At 41.7% G+C, this 21,690-nt stretch overlaps 1 protein-coding gene across 1 annotated transcript in view; it reads right to left on the reverse strand.

Annotated features, from left to right (window-relative positions):
- Positions 1-1,188: 1,188 nt before the first annotated feature.
- Positions 1,189-21,690, reverse strand: part of LOC125882113 (activin receptor type-2B-like) — a 123,070-nt gene continuing 102,568 nt past the window's right edge. The window contains exons 6-11 of the mRNA XM_049565803.1: positions 21,443-21,586; positions 20,784-20,932; positions 8,112-8,226; positions 7,892-8,030; positions 5,648-5,778; positions 1,189-1,806 (exon numbers count right to left, since the gene is read on the reverse strand). Coding sequence (XP_049421760.1) covers positions 1,585-1,806; positions 5,648-5,778; positions 7,892-8,030; positions 8,112-8,226; positions 20,784-20,932; positions 21,443-21,586 — 900 coding nt within the window. The 3' untranslated portion in view covers positions 1,189-1,584. The remainder of the gene's footprint in view (positions 1,807-5,647; positions 5,779-7,891; positions 8,031-8,111; positions 8,227-20,783; positions 20,933-21,442; positions 21,587-21,690) is intronic.

Consider the following 21,690-nt stretch of genomic DNA (forward strand, 5'->3'; position numbering starts at 1 on the left):
CACGACCAGACTAAGAACATGAAACAATCAGCACGAACAGTATAAAATCTAAATAATAAAAAAAAGAAAACTCATCATGTGTCACATCATGTGACTGTTGTGTCCACATTGTACCACACACACTCACACGCTTGCTTACACACACACACACACACACACACACACACACAAACACACAGACCTGAATGCATACACAACTCTATGCATCATGAGGTCTTGCACCTTTTTTAGGGTAACATGTGTTCCCCCTTGTTTGGGCACCTTGCAAATTTACATTTTCAGGACAGCCAATAGGCTTTGAGCACCCTCAGATAAGCCCCTCCCACCTGCTGCTGGCCGCCCCTCCCCAGCCGTGAAAACTTGTGGCCGGCATCGCGTCCTGTTGAATCCCCTCCCCCAGCCCCTGTATTCCTGGTTACCTGAGAAGTTTTATTTATGAGCCAACCAAAATGCTGTGGTTGAACGCAGTCAGCCAATCAAATCTCTGCATGCAAGACGTTCGCCTCCTGGCTCCTGAAAAGCAATTCCGTCAGACCTCTCTTAGTCTTCAACTTCAAGTTAGAACAGCTGAACACAAAGGAAGAGAGAGAGGAAACCTTCCCGTAAAAACAAGCACTGTCCAGTCTTTCTGGGTTTTGTGTTTTCAGTCTTTCCTTGTGACCTCACTTCCTGTTTCCTGTATTTTTGGATGCAACCCGTTGGATCCGAAGGTTTGTCGTGTGTGAGTAGTAGCGTGTGGTCGTAGGAGGAAAACAGAAAAGAAAATGAGTCAGAGAAAAGGTAGAACAAAAAGTGTTCTAAAGTAGGTATTTGTTGCGTAACAGTCGTGTAGTTCCTACAAGGGTTTTGCAGCATTGTAGTAAAAAAACATCCCAACGGTAGGTTGATGGTAGGTGGTTGCTAGGTAACGCGGTTGCAAAGTTGCCAGGTAGGTAGAAAAGTCCAGATCTGGAGGAGTAGAAGAAAGAATGCACGCCGAAAATGGTTTAAAAAAAAAAGAAAGAAAAGAAAATAGCAAAAGAAATGAAAGTCGTCGCTGAGGTACCTGGAGAAGAGCATTCACTGAGTCGGGACCTGAATGCAGTGTGTTTCAGTGTTGGGTTTTCCTGTTTGTGTGTGTGTGTGTGTGTGTGTGTGTGTGTGTGTGTGTATGTGTATGAGCATGTTTGGTTCTCTCATTAAACAAACACACACACACACACACACACACACACACACACACACATTTGGTGAAAAAAACAAAATAACAAAACAAAAAAAAAAAAACACGAATTAATCAAGACCAAGAGGAAAACTTGAGAAAAACGCGAACGTGTGCTGGTAATTTTTGTCCAAAACGGACGTAGAGAGAATCAAAGAAAAGAAGTCCAAAGAGATCAAATAGCAGCTGCTTTCACGCCATGTTTCTGGTTCAGGTTGTAAAATTCCACTGAGAAAAGATGGTGTGTGTGTGTGTGTGTGTGTGTGTGTGTGTGTGTGTGTTTGTGTGAGATTCGGTTGTTTTCACAGGAAGTTGAACCGAACTTCACCGGTAACGTCAGGCCTCCAAAACAAGTTTGTTTGTTTTCTTTTCTTACTTCCTCCTCATATACTGGACTCTTTGGGCGGTAGGTCCACATTGGTTACCATGGGAACATGTGGGAGCGTGGAGACCAGCAGGGCGTGGTGGTCAGAGGAAGGCGGGGAGATGGTGGTGGTGAGGCGGCGGACCTGACAGATCCTCTCCTCCACACACCCAGCCGATAATCGAGCCTCAGCATCATGATCCCAGCACTCCTCCACTGTCTCACAGATCTGAGCCAGACCCTGCAGACAGCAGCAGCAGAAGAAGAAGTCATTACAGGAAGACATCAGAAAAACAAGAGTCCAACTAATTTATTATTTTGGGGGTTTAAGCCTGAAGGGCTGAAAATGTAATGTTTTTGTGTGAATTCATTATTTTTTAATTTTTTGCAAAATGTTAAATGTTTTTGCAAAGTCCTGTAAGATGGTACATTGTATACACTTATTCAATGGTGATTGGAAGTTGTGTGCAAATGCTGCTCAATAAATATGAAGCCAATCATCCAGATGGGGGTGCTCTAATCCAAAAACTTAATTTTGGAAAGGCCATGTCTCTCACACTGTAAGACCAATTTAACTTGAAATTCAACAGAAAAGTGTAGCTCAGTGTGCTCTTCATAAGCCCCAAGAACCATGAAGGTCTGCTTGACTAAATTTTATGCCACTTTGATTTTTTCTTTTTTCTTTTTTTAAAATACATGATTGTACCAACCTGTCTGTAGATCATCACTGGACCAATCTGACCAAAAGTTACCAAAAGCTTCTTGAGATCTCATTGTGTTTTGAAGATACTGACCTATGAATTTTAGAGGGGTCTTGGCTCAGCACATAAATAGGACAAAGTCTAACAACAACAAACTGTCCACACAACTTCTAGCAACATAACCTTTAAGTTTCATTTGAATTGACCACTAGGGAGCCCCACAAATGCAAAAAATGGGTGTGGCATAACACAAATGAGACTACAAATCAGAAATTGTTTGTCCAATCATTACAAAACGTGCAGTATACCTTAAATAGAAAAATTTAACCACGTGTAAAAAAACATTTCTTAATTCCTTATGGGAGCACTGCAACGCAATTTAGATTTAAAAAAACAACAACATATTTTTGACATCTCCTAAACTGTAGCTCCGATTCCTACCAAATTTTCCATAGATCATTGCTGGATGAGGCTTATCAAAGTTTATTTAAAGCTTAATGATATCTCAATGCATTTTGTATACACTGAAAATTGAACTTTAGAGGGGGCATGCTCTTCAAAAAAGCCTCAGTAACCATTTAAGTCTGCCTGACTAGATTTTACACCATTTTTAATTTTTTTCAGAAATATATGATTTGTTTTTCTCTATGGATCATTACTGGACTAAGCGTATCAAAAGTTATTGAAAGCTTGTTGATATCTCATTCTATTTTGAAGATACTGACCAATGAACTTTAGACGGGGCGTGGCTAAGGACACACAGAACAAACTCCACAACTGTTGAGCCAATCATCATAAAACTTGCAGGAAATGTTAACATAGCCTGAAAATTTCATTTAAATCTACCACTAGGGAGTGCTACAAATAAAAAAAAATGGCAGTGGCATATAAAAACCATCGGACTATGAATCATTACAAAACTTGCAGGGTATGTTAAATAATCATGACGCTCACGTGTGATTTTTTTTTTTTTTTGAAATCACTAGATAAGGGGGCCCCACCAGTTCCAAACAAGTGCAATGGTCTTGCACAAATTGGCCATAAATCAATGACAGTTTTCCAAACATCACCAAACTGTTTCTGAAATTGATCAATAAGGGGCAACAGTGTTGCAGAGAAGAGCATGGCTCGGCAGAGAAATGAATGAGCATCTGTCTGCTCATCAGAAAAGTATTGGTTATATTTAATGCAGGTATTGTAAAACTGTCAAAAGTCTTGATCCTTAGCAGCTTAACCTCTTGAGATCATTGTACGAGGTATTTGATTCAAAGATGCTCAACTAAAATATAACAATGTGACATTATGAGAGACTGATGCTTCATTTAAAGCTGGTCCAAATACTTTCCAAATCTTTGCACTGTGAGGCAGAAAATTATTTGTGACTTTTAATTATTAATAAATAGGGTTGGGTACCATTCACATTTGAATGGGTACCAGTACCGAGAATTTGGTACCAGTGCCCAAACGTAATTTTTTCAGTATTTTACTCTCTATGTAATAACTAAAACGTACTTTCAAACAAGCTGCAGGGGTGATGTAGTCTTGCTTTCTCTTTACACCACTAAATCCCTGTCTGTCTGTCCATCATCTCATTTGTTCTCTGTATAGACACAACTGACCAATATGTGAAATAGTAAGTAGATAATTTAAGAAGCACAATCACAATATAAAGTTATACTAGGCTATTTCTAAAATCAAACTGAAAAGAAAATAGACCAGATGCCAAAACTATTGGCACTGCAGTGACAGTTTCAGGTTGCTGCCGCAGAGCATCAGGGCATTTTTCTGCCTGAACCTGGTGGTCTCATCCAGATGTGCTCTCAGATACTGAAATTTGGTATCAATTGATTTAATGTGAATCAGTAGTACCAACGCAGTTTTGTTGCTATCGAGTTTCATCCCCAGCCCCATTGATTAATCTTTCTAGATTAATAGTAGGATAGAGTGAACTGTAAAATATGACACTAGGAATGCCATGGTGAGGAAATTTTCCAACTGGTTTCTAAACTCAGATAACACCTATCAATTCAATCAATCAATCATTTTTATTTATAAAGCTCAATATCACAAATCACAATTTGCCTCAGAGGGATTTACAGCATACGACATCCCTCTGTCCTTAGGACCCTCACAGCGGATAAGGAAAAACTCCCCAAAAAACCCTTTAACGGGGGAAAAAACGGTAGAAACCTCAGGAAGAGCAACTGAGGAGGGATCCAGGACAGACAGACGTGCAATAGATGTCGTACAGAACAGATCAGCTTGATAAATTAACAGTAATCCGTATGACACAATGAGACAGAAAGAGAGAGAGAGAGAGAGAGAGAGAGAGAGAGAGAGTATACTGGCAGTATACATGTGTGACAATAATCATATGTGTATAATAACAGTAGAAGTATGACTAATGACTAAATAATAACCTATAATTATACCAGAAACGACATTTGTTGATGATGCTCAATATCTGTAGAGTGCTGTATGCTAATTCAAACTAAACCTTTCCTCCTGCTGCAGCTTCACATTAAAAAGATTTAACTGGCCAAACACTAGTTGACTTTAATTTACTCACAGGAAATGCAATGTGTTTGGCAGTGTGATTAGCACTACCACTATTGTTCATCAAAAATGCATCTACAAAACAAGACAACAGTCATTTTCATCATATGTTGACAGCAGATAAGTTTGAAATATTGCAGGGAGTGATGGAACAGTCAGGAGCAGCCACAGTGAGCTGTTACATGAAGAACTGCACATTACCATTAAGTTCCCTGTTAGCATTGGGGTTTGCCACTGTCTTGTCGGTCAACTCTCCTGATTAGTGAAATCTGACTCCTGCTGCTCTGTGTTGCGACTTTGCTGCTCCTGCTCTACAGAGTAGACGCTTTACATTTATAATTGTAGCATCTGTTATGCAACAGAATAATGATATAACTAGAATTATCCCCTCATCCACAGTTACGTTTAAGTTACAGTTTACATCCATATTTGTCCAGACTCATATGTAGCCACACCATTTGTCAAAGCTTTAAATATGGATATTACTGCAAAAGAGTTACAAATTCTAAAATGTGGATGCTTCACACACATCCTGAACACAACAGCAAAGATCTATACAATTAGCACAGTTTCAACAGTCACCAATTCGGTATCTGACCAAATATTTCCCCTTCTGTTCCTGAGATATGAGGTTGAATAATAGCCAGCAAAGTGCTTTAGCAGAACGTTATGGTGTCACAGGGAAGTAGAACTTTAATCTTTTGGATATAAAATGTTACAAAATAGTCTTAAGTTGTAGCCCAAACACTGTGTTACACTGACTACTATGTACCGATATCAACATTCAACGTTCAAGTGTCTGGTTTGCTGTGATGGAGGACTCACGCTGTGTTTTAGCCACAGGTCTTTGAGGGCCGGCCTCATCTTCTTGTGGACGACGACCTCTTGCAGGTCCTCCAATGATGGATGTTGACCGACCTCCTCCTCAAACGGTAGCATGTACTCATCCACTGGACCTAACAGACACACACAAGGTGAGTCAGTGTCTATGAAGGCAATTCACAGTAAAACACCTGAGTGAATATTAGTCGAGTAGAAGGAGCTGGCTCTGTCTTAGAATTCATGACTGTGTTTAAAATGTGGCAGAGACAGCAGTGATACAGTCTGACCATGGAGAAACTATTATGAGCTTCAGCAGAGACTCAGCGATTACAGTTTTGAGACAGAATCAACTAATTTTAGAAACAGGCATCAACTGTTTCTGTATTTGAACTCTGAGTATCCATTTGTGAGAAATGACTCTTTGTGATAATTTAATTTTGCTGAAAGTAAAAACTCCTTACACTTTTTTCCGGATGTTTCATGCTTCTCTCTACACTGGATTATCTGGTCACCACTGTAATCTACTGTTAACTGACAGTAACTATTGTCAGTGGCAGTGAAAATATTAGAGGTTGGGCTCCCTCCAACAATACTCATTAAAATATGTATAAAAAGAAAATCACGGCCAAAAACGTGTTTTGTGAGGTCACAGTGACCTTTGATCTTCAACCAAAAATTGTAGTTAGTTCATTCAAATTCAAATTTAAGGAAATTCACCTCAATGCATTCTTGAGATATTGCATTCAAGAGAATGAGATGGATGCATGCTTGCAGTGACCTTGACCTTTGACCACCAAGTTCTAATTAGTTCACTCTGGACTCAAAGTAAGCATTTGTGCCAAGGTGTTCTTCAGCTACTGCATTTCTGAGAACGGATGGACAAGGTCACAGTGACCTTGACCTTTCACTTTTTAACCACCAGTTCATCCTTGAATCAAAGTAGATGTTTGTGCTTAATTTAAAGAAATTCCCTCAGGGTGTTCTTGAGATATTGTATTCAGAAAAATGAGATGGCCACAGTGACCTTGACCTTTGACCACTAAGATCGAATCAGTTAAGCTCAAAGTGGACAAATTTGAAGAAATTCCCTCAAAGTCTTCTTAATAGGGATGCAACGGTCCTCGGTAATATATTGAACCATTTGGTCCGCCCCGCACGGATCAATAAGCCCTTATGGAGGGCGAGTTTCCGGTTTTGCAATTAATTTGGCATTGATGCTTTACAGGACACTGTGTGTATATGTGCCTATCCACAGGCCGAGTCCATGGATGTATAAAGAGAACGGCCAAGTCAGCCTGCTGCACAAAAGCCCTCTCCGTGAGTTAATGTCCAATCACTGTTGTGGCTCTGCCCACTTTCCCCCTCACACTGTTGTAACTGGAGCCGGGGAAAGTGACATTCATCTCACACAGAAAAGAAGTGGAAAAAACAAACATAGAGAGCCATAGCAAACGCAAGCGGAGGAGTTGAGAGACAAAAGCTTGAAGAAGCACCGGCTTCATACAAATCTCCGGTGTGGGATCATTTCAGTTTCGCTGTTGAATAAAACGACAAGGGAGTGAAAACAGTAACAGAAATTTCACTATCTGCAAACGTTGCTTGGAAACGAGCCCGGCCAGGATCTGCAGCACAGCACTTAACACACAGTCTATGGAGCGGAGCCTGTGTTGTGTTCAAGCGTTGTCACGTAAATAACAAATTCCAGCACTTGAATAGGCTGTAGCACAACATAGCAGCATGTCAAGTGCAAAGTCAAGCAAAATAAAGAGATCATTTGGGGGGAAAAAAATTGTTCTCTTTATGCACAAAACATGTACCGAAACCGTGGCCCAAAATCCGAGGTACAGACTGTACCATATGCTACCTGTACCGTTGAACCCTAATCCTTAAGATACTGCATTCAAAAGGCTAAGACAGACAAGGTCACAGTAACCTTGACCTTTCACCTTTGACCAACAAAATGTACATAGTAAATCGTTGAGTTCACATGAAATTTGTGCCAAATGAAGAAATTCCCTCGACGCATTCTTGAGATACTGAATTCACAAAAACGGGATGGACAACCCGAAAACATAATGCCTCCAGCCACAGACATTGCATGCTTGGTCGCATAACAATGAGAATAAAGACTGTAAAGACTCTAGGAAATATAATAGTGCAGATGTTTTAATACAAGGATGAAATCTAGATATATATAATCACATAAATTGGTGGGAGACAGGTGTACAGTAGTTGTGTGTGTGTTACCGTCCACAGACTTGCAGCGGGACACCAGCTCCCACAGCACCAGACCCATGGCATACATGTCAATCCGGAGGAAGGCGTCTCGCTGGAAGTTGATGGCTCCCTCTAAAACTTCTGGAGCCATGTAACGCCTCGTTCCAACCTGCACCCACAAACAGACATGAAACAGTGCTCAGTGTGTCACTCTTCTCCACCACCACCCCCTGCAGTCAAAGCAGCTCACCTGTCCATGTGTCTCTCCGGGTGGCTCCCCTGGCTCGAAGCGAACGGCAAGACCAAAGTCACCGATGACTGCTGTGAGGTCTGAACGCAGCATTATGTTCTTACTCTTGAAGTCCCTGAGAGACACAAAGAGACAATTAAATCAAACCCTGACACTCCAACCTCCCTCAGGCAAGACTGCCCCCCCCAACACAGTTGCCATAATGCTTTGAGGGGGAAAATAAACATGACATGCTGTGTGATAGTACAATCATGTGGTGTCTCACAAAAATGATCTCTCGACTGAGAAGATGTACTTTAACACCCACTAAAGTTGAAAGAGTCAGAAAAAAAATTCTTTCACAACTTGCAAACACATTCTCACTCTCACTCTAGGTATCCTGGATGCTCAGGGACCCCCTGTCAATTTATGCTTGTCTCTTCAACATACACTTTTGTTTTCACAGGGAATGAACAGGTGCTGCTCATTAAATGTATAGTTTATTTCCATGAGTTTAGGCAACAAAAGCATTTGGTTAGGTTTAAAAAAACAACAACAAACAAACATGATTTGGCTTAAAATAAGTAACGTTGGGTGACATATGTCACCTTACCCTACTTTACTTTATCTTATTTTGTGTTGTCTTATCTCATCTCTTCATGTCATCTCATATTGTCCTGTCTCATCTTATCTTACCTTGCCTTATCTTATCTCATCTCATGTTGTCTTGTCTCATCTTTTGTTATCTGATCTTGTCTCATCTTCTCTTATCTGATCTTGTCTCATCTTACCTTGTCTTGTCTTACTTTATCTAATCTTTTCTTGTCTCACCTCATCTTATCATGTCATGTCTCAGATCATTTGACCTGGTCTCATCTTATGTGAGCTTATGTTAGCTTGTCTTGTCTCATCTTATCTTATCTTATCTTAAGTTTAAGTTTATTTACTTTATTAATCCCCCTGAGGGAAAATTCAATGTTTTCACTCTTGCTTGTCAATTACACACAGGTCCGAAAGACACACACATGCACAAACTGGACCTATACATGCACAAAGTGGAGAGATGTCAGAGTGAGGGGGCTGCCCTTGGTCAGGCGCCCCGAGTGGCTGGGGGGCTCAGTGCCTTGCTCAAGGGCATCTCAGCAGTGCCCAGGAGGTGAACTGGCAGTGCCCAGGAGGTGGCAGTGCCCAGGAGGTGAACTGGCACCTCTCCAGCCACCAGTCCACGCTCCATATTTGGTCCAGACAGGCTCGAACAGGCGACCCTCCGGTTCCCAACCCAAGTCCCTATGGACTGAGCTACTGCCGCCACATCTTACCTTGTCTTGTCTTACTTTATCTAATTTTGTCTCATATCATTTGACTTTGTCTCATCTCATCTCAACTTATCCCATCTTACCTTATCTCATCTAGTCTAGTCTTATCTCATATAATTTGATCTGGTCTCATCTTATCTAATCTTGTCTTATCTTATCTAATCTTACCTTGTCATGTCTTATCTTATCCAGTCTTGTTTTGTCTCATCTCATGAGCTGAATGACGTGTGAGCAGCTCCTGTTTGCAGTGTACTCATGGATGTACAGACAGCTATCACTGGATTACTGTGCTGAAAACTTTTTTTTGAATGATGATTATTTTTTCTCTGCTTTCTGAGTGAATTTATGTACGTTTCTTCTGAATGGACATCAGAGATAATGAGAAGTCACACCGAATGCTATCAACATGTGTTTCATATCTGTGTGTTGACATTTCACTCAGTGATGACTGTGTTTAAAAGAATCTTAATTAGGTATGGGCAGCACAAGCAAAACCACTTTTCGCCCCCCCCCCCCCCCCCGCTTATAGTACGCCCGAGTATGTCTCTGCATGTTTCTCCTGTTTGTAGAAGAGCATCAAACTAGCTGGTAGCCCATCTCACACTGCTGTAGCAATCCTATACTGTCCTCGTGCAGTTAGAATTCCTTGAATTCTAAGATTTTTCTTAGAATGACGTCACTAAGAGCTACTTTTAGTCTTAGGATTCTTTGTGAATACGGGCCCTGAACTTGGTGCTGCTTGTAAATGGTAAATGGTAAATGGACCTGCATTTGTATAGCGCCTTTCTAGTCATCTAGTGACCACTCAAAGCGCTTTTTACACTACGAGTCACGTTCACCCATTCACACACACATTCATACACTGGTGGCCGAGGCTACCATACAAGGTGCCACCTGCTACTCAGTTTTAACACACTCACACACCGATGGAACAGTCATCGGGAGCAATTTGGGGTTCAGTATCTTGCTCAAGGACACTTCGACATGCAGCCTGGAGGAGCCTGGGATCGAACCACTGATCTTTCGATTGGTGGACGACCCGCTCTACCTCTGAGCCACAGCCGCCCTTGTGTTGTCACTCGATCATTTGAGAAACAATAAGAGGTTCAATTCAGTAAAGAATCTGATTTGGCACTTTGATGACTCCATAGTTTCTTCATCTTTGTGCTTGTACAAACTCCTTGTGCCATTTTCCTACCCTCCGATCCACCTTATTCCTAGCCTCCAAGATGCTTTGTGTGCTGGGCATGACTTTTAGCACTGAACCGTAACCAGCATTTTTCAATGGTAATAGTACATAACGGTGCACTAATCCTCTTTCATAGAGCATTTGGGAAGTAAACATGTAGAAAACACCACCTGCTACACTTCAGATGGGATAACATGATCATACGTCTATCATCTTTGACAGCCATCTCAAAGCATTGGTTGTTTCTTTTTTAACCGGAGCATGTTAATGATTAGCTTGCTTTGCTACATTAACATAGTGATAAATTTAAGAGGGCCCTAGCTAGCTTAGGGTAAACATTTACTCCCTCTAAAGGTTATTTATTATTTTATATAGACACGAAAACATTCAGCAAACATTTAACATAATTCAGTATTAATTTTAGCACCATGTTAAGTGAATAAACATGATGTTTACCAGCTATTGCTCCACTTGTCTGCCTTAAAGACACAGTTTACACATTTTTATAACTGCTGATTTATCAGTTCTACTGAATAAAACATGACTGAAATTAGCAGCAGACTTCAGTAAAATCTGTAATATTCAATTCAGTAAGGGACAGTACATTTTATTTTCCAAGATGGGACAATCCAGTATTAACATTATACAGTACGGGGGGCAACCTATTCTCCTCCATAGGTTGACGGTGGAGACTGTGTTGCTGGTTACAGTCAGGAGCAATCCCTTTTTGTTCTGGCTCCATGTTTAACGCACTATTGTTGAAGCCTCAAAATTAATCTGAGTTAGTGTCGTTACAGACACGGACCAAACAACAGGTCCCAGAGCTCATTTTAGAGAATGCTAATTTATTGTTAAATATCCAATAAAATCAATGCAGTATTTGCTAAACTGAAAGCGAATTACTACTGAAAACAACCGCCATTGGCTTTTAGCCACTGAGACCAACCATGGAAAGTCAATGTGATTAAATAGTTTACTGCCACTTCCACTCTCTAAAGAAGTTGCACCCATAATAATTTCTACAGTAGTACCCTCAGGAATAAAGTAATAGGCATTAAACCACTGAACCAATAAAGCATTTTTAAGATGTTTTGTGTTGATTTCTATATTATTATTATATTCATTTCCATGTTTGCATGTTTGACAGAGAATCGGAAAGCCAATCAGAGCCAGCTTTGCTCAATGAGGTTTCCTCATCTAAAATGACTGGGAACAGTTTCGACAGACCTTTAAAGTTTGAGCAGCAAGGTGAAGCTACATGACCTTAAGGGAGACCTATTATGCTTTTCTCTATTTTCAGTCATATAATGTTTCAATGTCAGGTGTTCATATTAAACATGGCCAAAGTTTCACATAATGACTTAAATTTCACTTATGCTTATGTAAGTAATCCCTGTGAGTAAAAACCTCAGCTGGTGACGGATTCCTTTAATGGTTATCATCTGCTCCAGGCATGCTACTGTTAGTGTCTACATACACTGATACATACACCTACATGCTAACATCAGGTAAACATGTGATCTTGGTTGCTGATGTTGATTTCAGATCATATTCCTGCTGGAACATTTCCCGGAAGAAAGTGACTCTATTCTCTATTACAGTCACTCCCTGGCTGCAAAGACACAGATCCAGAAGACCAGGAAAATTTTCAGACTTTCTCAGCAGGGTGAATATAGGTGTTCCTGTATAGCAGTATGAGGAGAATGAAGTGTTTTTTAAACACTCAGTATTTTTATTTAAGTGCTAATATTACACCTTCATTAAAGTTTCATTGGTGTATCCAGTTTATGTGTTTGACCATGTAAACACCCTATCCAGTTGACAGAAACTGGGATGAGACATTTAATAGTGCTAAGGTCGATAAAAGCAAAAGTGGATTCATTTTAAGCCACGGTTGAATTATTTTAAGTGCAACAGTTACAGGATTTGAGAATGTCAGATTACAAAATTGCCAGTTTGTTTTATAAACATAACTGCACCTGCACAAATAGAATGCAGTAATCAGTAACCGGGATGCTAGTAACCTGATTTCTCTGTGCTCATGTAAACACCATATCCAAAAAAAGGACGGAGCAGGATGTCATTCCTGAGGAGACTCAGATCGTTTGGTGTCTTGGTGACATATTTTGTTTGAGTGTGGTGCACAGAGCCCCGACCTTAACCCCATCCAACACCTTTGGGATAACCTAGAATGCCAACTGAAAGCCTGGCACTTTCGCCCAGCATCAGTGTTGGACCTTACTAATGGTCCAACATTAGAGAGTTCCTCGTTTGACTTCTGAGTAGAGCCGACTTGTGAAGCAACCTGTAGCAACTTAGCTTGGTTTGCTAAGCTAATGGCTACATCCAGCCCTCCTGATGAAAACCAGCAACTCGTTAAGAAAAACAGGATCATTGCCAACCTCAAGGAAGACATCCGAAGGCTGTCAGCGGAACTCAAGTCCCAATCTGAGCTGCTGACAAACGCCCTGGACGTGGCTCACAAGCAGTTTCTACAGATCTCCTCGTTAAAAGCTGCTCTTCAGGACACAGTAGCCTGGGATCCTACCTCCTCTCCTCCGCAGCCCAGCAGTGCAACGCCCAGTCGTAAGCCGCAATGGTCGGATGTGGTGTTAAGGAGCAGCCTTTCCAACAGATTTGAGCCTCTGTCATCGCGGGTCGAAGCGCCGGACTCCAATGAGCTCAAGGATGATGCCGCCCGTCTCACGTCTCCCAATCCGGGAGTCATCCTCTGCCGGCAGCTCCCCTCCCGGCTGACAGCTGGTCGGCTCCCCACGCGAACGGCTCTGTGTCCCCCCTCGCACACACCACGGAAACAGAGCAGCAACAGAGGAAACAGAGTCGCTTAACTTATAACGGTATGAAACTATGAAACTGAGCAATAACAAAGTTAACGGGTCACAAGCCAGTGCCAGGCCGAGAGCCAGAGAGCATTCTGCCAAAAACAAAGCTAAGAGGATAGACACTATTCTGATTGGGGATTTTATAACGAGGCAGGTGGAAATGGCCAGGACTGAAAATCTAACTGTGAATAACACATCAGTCAGAGAGGTGGCAGCTATGCTACCAGACATCATGTCTACACGGCCACATATTAAGAAGATTGTTATTCATGCTGCTGGCTCATTTGACATCCTCATGAATAAATGTTGGTCTGAGACCCTAAAGAAAGACTTTTTGTTTTTATTGGAAACACTTAAAAAACTTCACTCAGGAGTGTCTTTCATCTCTGGACCTATCCCAACACTCGGCAGAGGTTGCGATTCTTTCAGCAGACTCCTTGGCTTAAGCACCTGGCTGTCATCAGCCTGCCTCGAGCAACAGGCTGGATTTATTGATAAAAAGCCGCTTCATTCCAGACGGGATTCACCCAAACAACCTTGGCTCCAGACATCTTGGCTGCAACATACATCACACCATCAAGTCATCTTATCAGAACATATATGCACTGATAAGCAGGAGGGTCAGCACACAGGGAGCAGACAGACAGACACTTACTGCTCCCAAAACAACAACCGCCTCCCATGATGATGACGTCACGGTCTGCGACTCTGTCTTCCACATTACAAGAAACCTGCAGAGATTGTCTCTGTCCCAGCAAGAATGTCAAGAAAAGAAGAGATAGGACAGTCACCATGCCGCTTTCCCCCTTATGCCAGCAATTTCACTCAGCCGGCGGCATGGCAAAAATAAAAACAACTGCAGAAAATCAAGGACGGTCAACCCATCAAATCTGATATGTATCTCATGTCAATCACAGTCTGTCTCTAAACTTATGCCAGATAATGTTTCACAACTAGCACTTCTAAATATCAGGTTTCTGGCTGGCAAATCCTTTTTAATCAATGATTTTATTAACAAGCACAAACTTAATTTTATGTTTTTAACTGAAACTTGGCTAGGTCAGGAAAATAGTGCAGCAGTTTTAATTGAGACAACCCCTCCAAATTTTAGTTTCTTTAGTGAAGCAAGAATACATAAGAGAGGAGAGTTGCCACTCTGTTCAAGGACAGCTTCCAGTGTAAGCAAATGTTTTATGGTCAGTTTGACTCCTTTGAATATGTTGCTACTCAGTTAAAATCCCCCTGTCGAGCAATTTTAGTAACCATCTACAGACCCCCCAAATATGATGCAAGGTTTTTTGATGAGTTTGTCAAATTGCTGTCTATTGTGTGCATGGATTTTGACTGTGTTGTTTTAGTGGGAGATTTTAACATTCATGTTGATAATCTTACAGATGAGTGTGCTAAGGAACTGTTAAATATTCTGGATAACTTTGGGCTTTCTCAGCATGTCACAGAACCAACACATAACAGAGGACGCATATTAGATCTAATTATTTCCAAAGGTCTTAATATCTCTGAGGTTGTGGTGAACGATGTCGCTTTATCTGACCATTACTGTGTTTTGTTCAAAATGACCACCCTTGCTAGTCCTATGAAAAGTGAAGCAGAGGTGATCAGAAAGCGTTATATAAATGTGGAACACCTGTGGATTATTCACCCAGGATTTTACACCATCACCAACTCTGCCATCAGCTCTAGTTGATGACCTTGTAAGCAGTTTTAGTTCCAATGTTATGACTGTTATTGATTCTATCGCCCCAGTTAAGACCAAAGTTCTGTCAGGTAGGAAAAAGGCATCCTGGAGAAACGCCACACTGGTTAAAGAATACAAAAGAGCATAGACCGCGGAACCGGGGGGGCAGGGGGGCCATGGCCCGGGTAACTTTTGTACTCTGACATAAAGGGCTGCATTGGGACCCGGCGGGACCCAACGCAAATAGTAATAGTCATTTTGATCCACACTCCACCAGTTGGTGGCGGTAATGGGCCAATTCGCTGTTTGCCAACCGCCATTAAACAGTAGAAGAAGAAGAAAAATAATAATAATAATAATAAGAAGAAGAAGATGTAGCCTAGCGACGGGATGTCAACACAAAAACTTGGTGCACATGCATGAGCGTTTCCACTCCATATTTATTCATAAATGGACGAATATGCCCTGAACCAGCTTTCATACCAATTTGCCGCTTGCTCCACCTGTCTGTCTGTCTGTCTGTCAGCTCCATCTGTCATGAGACAAACATGAAAGAAGACGTGCAGTTTATTGTGTTTCACCGGCGACGAGCTCTCATTACGAGCAACTATTACGCACGTCTGCGCGCTCTTTATAACCCACTGTGTGAACCTATGTTGCATAATAAAGATTTGCCCCCTCGTAATTTTTAACCGCTCCCTCAGTAACTTCATCCTGGCGCCGGGCTTCCCTTAACCTCAATCACTGCATGATTATAGGTAGAAAAATAGCCTAATTAAATACAAAGGAGGAGAATAGAATATGAAACAGCCTTTATTTCATTAAAAACTAAATGAAAACAACGGGCGGTAATGGTCAGAAATTCAGCGGAGCGGGCAGGAGCGTGATGAAGAAAACAGTCCCGCGCAGGGCTCTACTCTGACAAACTATTTTATATGAATAAAAGCCTAAGTTGTAGCCTATCTGTGTTTTACGAGCCAAGTCACCACACACCTTCACTCACTCTCACCAACTGCTGCCGATAAAAAAAAAAACTCCCACTGACTGCTGCATATTGATATTAGTGTGCCTATCAAGTGCATTGTTTATCAATACGTCATGCATGAGCGTCGCGAGCTAACGGCGGGCACCTGCGCTGGCTGCATCTGGGAAAATGAAGAGACAGAAGTCGATATCTGATTTTCTTCAAGTAAACAGAAAAAACAAAATGATCAAATTACTCCAGCTTCCACTGTGGCCTCATCTGTGCCTTTATGTATAAATAGGCTTGGCCTGTTGTATGTGAATGTTAGAATGGGATCAGAGGGGTTAATCTGAGCAAGCATGTGTTCGTGTTCATGCGTGTACTGTAGATGTGACTGTGTGGCGTCAGAATAAAAAAAGTGCTCCGCAACGTCAGTTATATTGTCTGTTTCAATGCATATGCCCCCCCCCCTCCGCGTGACTTGAAATTATGCCCCGCCCTTGTTCAGATGCGTTCGCGGTCCATGCAAAAGAGTATGTAGACAAGCTTTTCAGAGATTATCAATAGAAACAGTAATAATGCCCGCACACTTTTTTCTGTAGTGGACAGACTGACCAACCCCACAGCATCACTCCCTCCTGAACTACTGTCCAACAAGTCATGTAATGACTTTGCAGCCTTCTTCACAAACAAAATATTACAGATAAGACAGGCAGTGGCAGTAATAAAACCTCTCCTAAAAAAAATCAAATCTGGGCGCCACAACAATTAGTAACTATAGGCCAAAGGTTGTCTTCCAGCAAATCCATACTTTTATGATGCAAAACAATCTTTTTAACACATTTCAGTCTGGATTTCAGCCTCATCACAGCACTGAGACTGTACTTATCAAAGTCTTAAATGATATTCATCAGAATAATGATGTATGCAAATCCTCTGTCCTGGTATTACTAGATCTCAGTGCTGCATTTGATACAGTTGATCATAATATACTACTTAGCAGACTGGAAAAGTGGGTGGGACTCACCGGCACTGTGCTACAATGGTTCAAATCTTACTTTCAAGATAGGGACTTTTTTATGTCAATTGGTAACCATAAATCTGAGCGAACTACGATCACATGTGGGGTTCCTCAAGGGTCCATTCTCGGACCACTTCTATTCAACATCTATATGCTACCCCTAGCCCTGATTATGGAACATCACAACATCTCCTATCATACGTATGCCAACGACACACAACTCTATATCTCAGTGTCATCACATGTCTACAGTCCCTTACTCTCATTGAGTAACTGTATTCATCAAATCAATGACTGGATGTGCCAGAATTTTCTCCAGTTAAATCCAGAAAAGACAGAGGTATTAATTTTCGGCCCTAGAAATGAAAGGGCAAAGATCAGCGCCTACCTTGGCTCTATGTCATTGACAGCTACAAATCAAGCCAGAAATCTTGGTGTTAGACTCAGACCTGAACTTCAACAGCCATTTAAAGTTTATAACTAAATCTGCCTATTACCACCTGAAAAACATAGCTAGAATTTGTTGTGTGTTCCAGGAACAAGAACCAAGCAAGGTGAGGCAGCATTCAGATATTATGCTCCTCACCTGTGGAACAAACTTCCTGTAGATCTGAGGTCTGCTCAAACTGTCAGCTCCTTTAAATCAGGGCTAAAAACACTATTGTTTACTGAAGCGTACTCTTAGATTAAATAATTACCTGCTGTATTCTACTGCCCGTACTTTTTAACTACACACTGCTGATTTATGCCTTTTATTATACTACTTCTTTTCTTATCCTGACTGTTCTATTTGGGTTTATTGTTAAATCGGCTGCAAATGTCAGAGATTTCAGGGCTGAGGACTGAGTCCGGGCTGAAATCTCCAATAGGAGAGGTTTCAGAGGCTAAGCAATTAAGAGGTTGGGCTGTTGGCATCCCTGCAGGGGGTGACCGGGAAGTCTGAGTCAGCTGCTGTGACTCGACACTGGGGGACACGCTGTGAATTCAGATCTAGAAGGGAGACGTCCTGTGATGGATCTTTAGAGTTCATTTCAATCTGAATAAGACCAGTGTGTGGAACCTGTGTCCGGCGGGACGGTAAGACTCTGAGTGAAGGACTCAAGAGCACATAGTAGGTACGCATTGGGTGTATTATTGTGATAATCACTCATTAAAAACAGACCCAACCATAGGTTGGGCTGTCGGCATCCCTGCGGGGGTGATCGGGAAGTCTGAGTCAGCTACTGCTGTGACTCGACACTGGGGAGCATGCTGTGAATTCAGATCTAGAAGGGAGACATCCTGTGATGGATCTTTAGAGTTCATTACGATCTGAATAAGACCAATGTGTGGAACCTGTGTCCGGTGGGACGGTAAGACTCTGAGTGAAGGAATCAAGAGCAAATAGTGGGCACACACTGGGTGTATTATTAAGGGAGATGTCCTATACACTCATTAAAAACAGACCCGACCAACCAAATTCAAGCTGGTTCAGAGCCAGGGACACGAGATCCTAGCTGAAATCTCTGACAGAGCCGGTTTTTGAAATTAAACTTAAACTTAAATGTTGTCTAAGAACACTTTTTGGTGGCAAGGAGTAGCAGGAGTGATATAGGCCATCACGGCCTGGACCCTTGGCTGTGTAGCTTAGGCAGCTATACAAATGTTCTATAGTTTGTTAACGATAATGACTGTGTATGCAGTGCTCTTAGATGCAATGTATTGAGCCTGTTTTTATTTTATGTTACTGTATTTTATTATTATCACTATCATTCTCAATTTCTACTTCCCATTTCAATTGACTGTTTTTATTGTTTTAAATTGTGTCTTGTTGCTTTTAATGTCTCTGTAAAGCACTTTGAATTACCTTGTGTTGAATTGTGCTATACAAATAAACTTGCCTTGCCTTGTCTTTAGTGGGCCCCTCAAGACCTTCTACCAGTCTATGGTTGCCAGTGCACTCTTCTTTGCTGTAGTGTGCTGGTGGGGTTAAGACTGGTGAGGTCAACAGGCTCAACAAGCTTGTGAGGAAAGCCCGCTCTATGGTCCTGGACAGTCTGGAGACAGTGGCTGAGAGGAGGGTGAAGGACAAAATCTGTGCAATCCTGGACAATCCTTCTCACCCCCTGCACGACGAGCTGTGGCTGATGGGCAGCTCATTCAGCCAGCGGATGCTCCCATCCAGGTGCAGTACTGAATGATTCAAGCACTCCTTTGTTCCCATCGTCATCAGACTGTACAACAGCAGTTTAGCTTAAGCTACATCTAGCTCTGAACAGACCTATATTGCATTTGTCCAATAATGACACTTTATCTGCCACCTGTCACTTTATTTCATTCAACACTTTGTGTGCCATTTTTTGTCACTTTATTCATCTGATGTAGCAAATTTATTGATGTAGCAATTTTATTTTATCTTTTATTTATCCATTATTATCTTTAATTTTTATTTTTATTTTTTCTCTTTAATCTTATTCTATTTAACCTCTTGCACTCCACCCCCATTTTTTAGCGAAAAACGGCTAAAATGACCAAATACCCAAATTCAAATGACTGTAGCCTCTGAACCGCTCTGACTACATGCATGCATGAGGTCTTGCCAGAAAGCAAACTCTCTTAAGTTTCTTGTGAAAGCGTTAGAAACACTCCTGGTGATACAGAGACAGAGTAATGGGCCTCTGAAGTCAGTAAAAAGCTTAAGATTTTGCCTAAAATAAAATAAAAAATTATTTTCAGGATGAATAACTGTCTGTGGCTTCATCTGAGCCGGTAAATGACACTGTGGGGCTGTAGGCACGCTATCAATGAACATTTGTTTCAAGTTCGAAGAAAACTGCTCAAAGTATTACCATTCTACAGTGGTTTTTCCATGAAAAGATCCAGGCGGAGCTCCAAATGACAAGAGCGCTCATTCAGCTTCAAAACAGTACTATCAGTGATCAAACAACGCTCAGCCAGCTTCAGACATCGTACATTAGTGAAATCAGGTGTGATTATGATAGCTGATGTTGTTTATGACAGAAACACCATAAAATATCACCAAATAAAGCCATATGAAACGTGAAAGTTGTGATCCCACTTTCTAGGCGGTATATCTCAGCCAAAAATAGTGGTAGGAGTGAGATCTCATCTTTTATAAAGCAGCTATGTATTCCCCGGACGGCTCGGCATGAGATTGAGAGTAATCTGTTAACTTTTCCCCTCGAAAAACGGCATAACATGGCTTGTCACCACTCATTGCGATTATGGACTTTGTGTATTTAGGCGGCTCTGATGCGAAAACCATAAGGAATAAAAGAAAAACGATGCCGGATTCAGGAAGCCGAGAGCTCCCTGAATCCGGTGATATCACGTATCACATGGTTTGATGACGTATGCGCCTGTGAGATACCATTTAACAGAGGAGGGAGGGAGCACGGACGCCGGCGTCCGAACAGAGTTAATGTCCTTTGTTTTTGTCTTGTGCTGCTGTGATACTTGAATTTCCCCCTGGGGGATCAATAAAGTATATCTTATCTTATCTTGTCTTAAAATATGATCATAACCAGGAAAAGCCTCATAAACGGTTTATTCGTGTACATCTAAATGCACAATGCAACTAGAAACCCAAAATAAAAGTATGAGCCTGATAATGAGCGGAACAGGCTCTCTTTAACATTACTTTAATGATCTATTGGTGGCAGACCTGTGGGCAATGGCTGGTTTGGGTCCCTCTCCTTTTTGTCGGGGGATGTCTTCGTGAAGGTAAGCCAGACCGCACGCCATCGACTTGGCTATGTGACACAGCTCGGACCAGCTAACAATGTTTCCCTTCAGGAAATCTGACAGTGAGCCCTGCAAAGACACAAACAGGAGTTCATTCAAAAACAAGTCGCTTCTGTCTCTAACGGAATTGTAAAAACCTGATTTTCTTACAAGCCATATAAAACCTTCCAGAGCAGTAAGAATAATTCAACCTGTTTCTACGCAACACAAATCAGTTTCAATCCTTCAGACATCACAAACTCTAACAGAGATCTCACAGTTTCAACAGATTCCAGATTAAAAGTGGGGAAATATGTCCAAAGGAAGGCGTCAGACATGCAGATATCCAACTGATGAAACAATGCAGCCATTGAAACATTTCACCCAGTCTGTACTCTGCAACCAATACAAAGTCTCTGATGTCAGAGTGACCCTGAACGCATCAACAGGATGGTGAGTTTTAATCAGTCATTGCTGCTTTTGATGATTACAGAATTTTGACAAGTGAATAAACACCAGTCAGATATTTTACAACTTGAGCCATAACAGAGTTAAGGCTGCCTCCCTCCTCCTCCTCATCCTCCTCCCTCTCTTCCTCACCCTCTCATGGAACTCGGTGATGAGCCACAGCTCGGCCTCCAAGTGACTCCCTCGTTTCTCTGCAGCGATGTACCTCAGGATGTTCTCATGCCTCATACCTGGAGTAAGGAACACGTCCCTTTCGTTCTGCCATGACTCCTTATTCTGTTAGGGAGAGGGACAACAGCAGGACAAGGAGGAAGGGGAGATGTGAAATAGTTTCAGGATATCAAAACAACGCACACATCAGTAAGAAAAAGGCTGAGTCT

This window comes from Epinephelus fuscoguttatus, linkage group LG21 (genome assembly GCF_011397635.1).
Source record: "Epinephelus fuscoguttatus linkage group LG21, E.fuscoguttatus.final_Chr_v1".
Lineage (NCBI taxonomy): Eukaryota > Metazoa > Chordata > Actinopteri > Perciformes > Serranidae > Epinephelus > Epinephelus fuscoguttatus.